This window comes from Sapajus apella, unplaced genomic scaffold (assembly GCF_009761245.1).
Source record: "Sapajus apella isolate SASKATOON/1434 unplaced genomic scaffold, GSC_monkey_1.0 scaffold2, whole genome shotgun sequence".
Classification (NCBI taxonomy): domain Eukaryota; kingdom Metazoa; phylum Chordata; class Mammalia; order Primates; family Cebidae; genus Sapajus; species Sapajus apella.
Genome location: NW_022436942.1, coordinates 25,337,965 through 25,343,200, shown reverse-complemented (window position 1 = coordinate 25,343,200; position 5,236 = coordinate 25,337,965). Strand labels below are relative to the sequence as shown.

Below are 5,236 nucleotides of genomic sequence, written 5' to 3'. Positions count from 1 at the left end.
TCAAAAAAAAAAAAAAAAAAACAAAAATAAAAATTTGCTCGGCGTGGTCGCGCGCGCCTGTAGTCCCAGCTGCTCGGGAGGCTGAGGCAGGAAAATCGCTCGAACCTGGGAGGCTTGCAGTGAGCCGAGATCGCGCCACTGCACTCCACTCCAGCCTGGACGACAAAAAAGTATAGCCACCTGGCAGGACCATTTCCTTGCCCCCCCGCCCCAGCCACATCTTAGTTATCTGCTGCCCCACCAAGAGCACCCCACACATGGGAGGAACCGCGAAACATCAGCTAGTGCAGCCAGTTCGACAGCCTTAGGTGTCCTCCCAATCCTCCGTAGTAAATTGTTTACCTCCTTCTCGCCCCGCTGCCTCGTTCTCCTAGACTTCATCCTACCTACCCAAAAGTAATCCCACTCCATCCCCAGCCTCAGCCTCACACCCTATCTTTTGCTCTGAAGATGACTGCCAGACTAGTGAAGAGGGGAGAATCAATGGTCTGACAAATCACCGTAATTTTCTGCAATGTCCTTTACAAACAGCAAAAACATTAGATCCCCCCCGCCACCCTCATTCCCCGACCCCCCGCACTGCTTGCAGCATTAAAGATAACCGACCTTCTTTCTTCAGGTAAAAACAGCTAGGAGAAAATTTCATTAGTAAGAGAATCCAAGAAATGAGGAAAGGAGCATGAACTGCAAAGAGAAAAATCCAAATAAAGTACCAAGTAAAAACAAACTCGGGGACCCCCCCCAAAAAAGGCGGGAGACTTGGCTTCCTGGAGCAAGTTGGTTTTCATACAGAATTTCTCCTGGAGAAAAAAGAAAACGCACAAATTAGTTCTGAGATTATCTCTACAACACATCTGTGTAGTTTCAGAAAGGTTTGATGAAGTCCCTCCAGACCAGAACCTTTCCTTTGGGAACTTATAATATAAAAATAAAACTTCTATAAAACATAAAAATAAAATTCCTGGCACTGCACTTGTCACCCTTTCAGGTCTGCTCAGCTGGGCAGCTTCCCTGGGCTACTTACTTAGCTCACAGTGTGGAGCAGCCTCCATCTTAAGCTGCTTCTTCCTCATGGTGCAGAACTAGTTTGCCTTTCCCAAGGCCAGCTCCTGCCTCTATATATGAAGGAAGACAAGTGCGCCTCCCTCTGTTAGATAAGGGCACTTTTGGGTGCTCCAAGCCACGCAGCTTTCTAAAGACCGGCAAGGAATTTAAAGAGGCAAACCACGCCCTCCGAAGCATAATCAAATTTCATCTTTGACCTGTGGTGAAAAGAGAAGCATTATATGTCTGCCACTCCTAGATATTAATTAACAATTTATTGAGTTCAAAAACTTTTATTCTAAGATTTTATCTCAAGAAGCATTATGTATCTGCCACTCCTAAATATTAAGTAACAATTTATTGAGTTCAAAAACTTTTATTCTAAGATTTCATCTCTGTCCCTTTTGGCAAGAGCAAGAGCAGGTAGCAAGCCTGTGAGTGGCAGTGGATTAAAGGGGCGGAGTAAGAGAAATTGCTTCCCTTCTCTGCTCCTCTTGGAGTGAAGCTGGTTTAGGCTCCACAGGTGCATGTGCACTAGGACTCTGCTCCTGAGACGTGAGGTGAAACCATTAACCCCAAGCCTGGCAGTCCACCTGTATTTTCCACGTAGGTACGTGCAGCACTGATGCAATTATGAGGAGTCTCAGTGTGGGTGGAAACGCTCCCTGCTCTGTTATCCCACCGCATCTGAAGGACCCGCTGGCTTCAGCCTGGTCAATCAGTGATCCATGGGCTGACATCAGAGCCACGCAAAGTACAGACTTGGTGCCTGATGGAAAAGAAAAAGAAAGAAAAAAGCCTGAGACTACAAGAGAGTCCAGGGCAAGCCCAGAATTTCTCAGTCTGGGAGGAGGGGAGCTGAAAGAATGCGGAAATTTGCCTCAGGGAAATAACTTAGAAGACAAAGCCAGAAAGAAGCATTGGGGTGGGGTAAAAAAAAATACAGGAGAGAAGAAAACAGTTGCAGCTTTCAGGTAGCAGGCAGTTTTCTAGTAGTTTTCAAGAAATCTGCTTAGAACCATAAAAACATAATAGCTTAGAATGGAAAAGAAAGAAAAGCAATAATCGCTTCAAATATGTCAAGGTAGGCTTCCAGCAAGTGGTTCTAGTTCCTACCTAGAACAACCACTGAATCAGGAGAAGGAAGTATGGATCTCTGAATCTTCTGCTCAGGGACCCAGACAAAAGGTCTCTGCTTCAGGGCTCTCTTAATCATGAAAGGCAAATCATTTCAACTTCATCTGTCTCTTGACCTTGTTCTACATCAGATAAATTCCCTAAGGCATAGCTCCCTCTGCAGATTGGGCTGGGGGCCAATTTGTTCCACTTGAGGGGAAAATAGAAGCACCTGTAAAATCGCCCATGAACTAAAGTCTTGGAAGGAAAAGGCCTATTTGAGTTTAGGAATTCTTACCCTGGGCAACATAGGGAGACCCCATCTCTACATAAAATTTAACAATTCTCTGGGTGTAGTGGAATGTGCCTGTGGTCCCAGCTACGTGAGAGGCTGAAGTGGGAGGATTATTTGAACCCAGGAGGCTACAGTGAGCTGTGATCACGCCAGAGCACTCCAGTCTCTGCAACAGAACAAGACCCTATCTCAAAAAAGTGGGAGTGAAGGGACAAAGAAATCTGTAACTATTATGAGTGTCAGGTTTAGACTATGTCCAAGGTCATGTTGAGGTCTGGAAGCAGTGGGTGGATAAGCAGAAAGAACACTTGGGGGGCCGGGCCGTAGGCAGTTCAAAGATGATTTTATTCAGCCGCAGCTCTCAGCAACAGCTTTCTCACGCTGTCTGCCCTGCCTCTACTGTCTAATCTGGCTCCCACACACAGCTATGTGGACCCTGCCTTCAGGGTCAGACACTAAACTCTTTCTCTCTGAGCATGAGCAAGCTGAGCTGTGTCCTGGCTCCCCCCTGTCCATCTGCAAGAAACACACTCCATTTTGCCTTCCTGGTCCCCAATTTGCACTTAAGAGTAACTGAGTGCTCGCTTCCGCAGCACGTATACTAAAATTGGAATGATACAGAGAAGATTAGCATGGCCCCTGCGCAAGGATGACACACAAATTCATGAAGCGTTCCATATTTATAAAAAATAAAAATAAAAAAGAGTAACTGACAACATTAATTGAATTCTTTTTTTTTTTTTTTTTTTTTTGAGACATAGGTTTGCTCTATTGCTCAGGTTGGAGTGCAGTGGTGTGATATCAGCTCACTGCAACCTCTGCCTCCTGGGTTCAAGCGATTCTCCTGCCTCAGCCTCCTCAGTAGCTGGAATTAGCTGGAATTACAGGCGAATGCCACCATGTCCAGCTAATTTGTGTATTTTTAGTAGAAACGGGGTTTCTCCCCGTGGGTTAAGGCTGGTCTTGAACTTCTGACCTCGTGATCCACCTGCCTTGGCCTCCCAAAGTGCTAGGATTACAGGCATGAGCCACTGTGCCTGGCCTAATTGAATTCTTATTGTGTACCAAATACCATTTTTTTTTTTTTTTTTTCAGATTTTATTTACTTTTTATTGTACTTTAGGTTCTGGGGTACATGTGCAGATCATGCAGGATTGTTGCATAGGTACACACATGGCAAGGTGGTTTGCTGCCTTCCTCCCCCTTCCTGCCCCCACTAGTCGCCTGTATCTGGTATTTCTTCGGAAGTTATCCCCCACCCACCCCCCGCTGTCCCTCCCCTAGTCCCAACTCACTGCAGCCAAACACCATTATTTAACACTTCACAAGCATTAATCCTCATAGTAGGCTGGCACAGAGATTCATGCCTGTAATCCCAGCACTTTGGGAAGCCAAGGCAGGCAGATCACTTGAGGGCAAGAGTTTGAGACCAGCCTGGGCAACATAGGGAGACCATGTCTCTACCAAAAAAACAATCCTCATAATAAACTAACGAGGCAGGAACTATTATTTATTATTATCTTCATTTTGCCAATTAGGAATCCGAGACTTAGAGAGTTTAATTTGCCTAAAAACACAGCCAGTTAGTGGCAAAGCCAGGCTTTGAACACAAATCTGTGAGATCCAGGAGCCAAGACTCAACCACCACACCATATTGCCTCCATCTTGTACACCTTAAACAATTCCCTTCCACTCAAAAATTGAGACTGGAATGATACAAGGTAGTCACAGGAGGATAGAAAACTCCAGGGAGCAGTTTCACTTGACTAGCAAAAAGAAAATGTAAATAGCTGTCTAAGAGGGATTGAAAACCAAGATGTGGGCCACACTAGCTAAGACCAACTGGATCCAACATGGCACTGGATTTGACCCAGGTTCCTCCTAGGACCTCATTATACACTTATTAACATATTAAATTATACACCCCCAGCACCATGACAGTTCCTGGAACAACAGAATTTGGTGTAAAAATGGCTGGAAACACCTGACCAACATGGCGAAACCCCATCTCTACTAAAAATACAAAAATTAGCCAGGCATGGTGGTGGGTGCCTGTAATCTCAACTACTCGGAGCCTGAGGCAGGAGAATTGCTTGAACCCAGGAGGCGGAGGTTGTGGTGAGCCAGGATCGTGCCATCGCACTCCAGCCTAGGTGACTCAGTCTCAAAAAAAAAAAAAAAGGCTGGCACCACAGTTCCAAGAAATCTTCCCCTTTATTTATTTATTTTTTTTAGAGACGGGATTTCTCCATGTTGGTCAGGCTGGTCTTGGACTCCCAACCTCAGATGATCCGCCCACCTCAGCGTCCCAAAGTACTGGGATTACAGGCGTGAGCCACTGCACCCAGCAATATCTTCCCTTTTTTCCAGGAATCTTCATAAATACTCCATCCCTCAGTTAAAGAAACGTGTAAAGACAGAAACCCCAGGCTGGGCATGGTGGCTCACACCTGTAATCCCAGCACTTTGGAAGGCTGAGGTGGGTAGTTCACCTGAGGTCAGGAGTTCAAGACTAGCCTGGCCAACAAGGTGAAACCCCATCTCTACTAAAAATACAAAAATTAGCTGGGCGTGATGTCCGGAGCTTGTAATCACAGCTACTTGGGAGGCTGAAGCAGGAGAATCGCTTGAACCCAGGAGGCAGAGGTTGCAGTGAGCCAAGATTGCACCGCTGCACTCCAGCCTGGATGATAAGAGTGAGCAAAACTCTGTCGAAAGAAAGAGAGAAAAAGAAACCCCAAACCCTGTTGCATGTCTGTCCTTTTTTTTTTTTTTTTTTTT

At 45.7% G+C, this 5,236-nt stretch overlaps 1 protein-coding gene and 1 non-coding gene across 7 annotated transcripts in view; one reads left to right on the top strand and one right to left on the bottom strand.

Annotated features, from left to right (window-relative positions):
- The window catches only part of SLC11A2 (solute carrier family 11 member 2), a 56,908-nt gene extending 55,729 nt beyond the window's left edge, over positions 1-1,179 (bottom strand). For all 6 annotated transcript variants that reach the window (XR_004270786.1, XR_004270791.1, XR_004270793.1 and 3 more), the window contains exon 1: positions 1,025-1,179. Coding sequence is in view for 1 of the 6 variants with exons in the window: in XM_032284954.1 (XP_032140845.1) it covers positions 1,025-1,073 (49 nt within the window). In the remaining 5 variants the exon portion in view is untranslated. The remainder of the gene's footprint in view (positions 1-1,024) is intronic.
- A 1,853-nt stretch (positions 1,180-3,032) lies between these two features.
- LOC116527651 lies at positions 3,033-3,139 on the top strand. Its single transcript, XR_004258655.1, has one exon. It is a non-coding gene; the product is annotated as a U6 spliceosomal RNA (small nuclear RNA).
- The last annotated feature ends 2,097 nt before the right edge of the window (positions 3,140-5,236 follow it).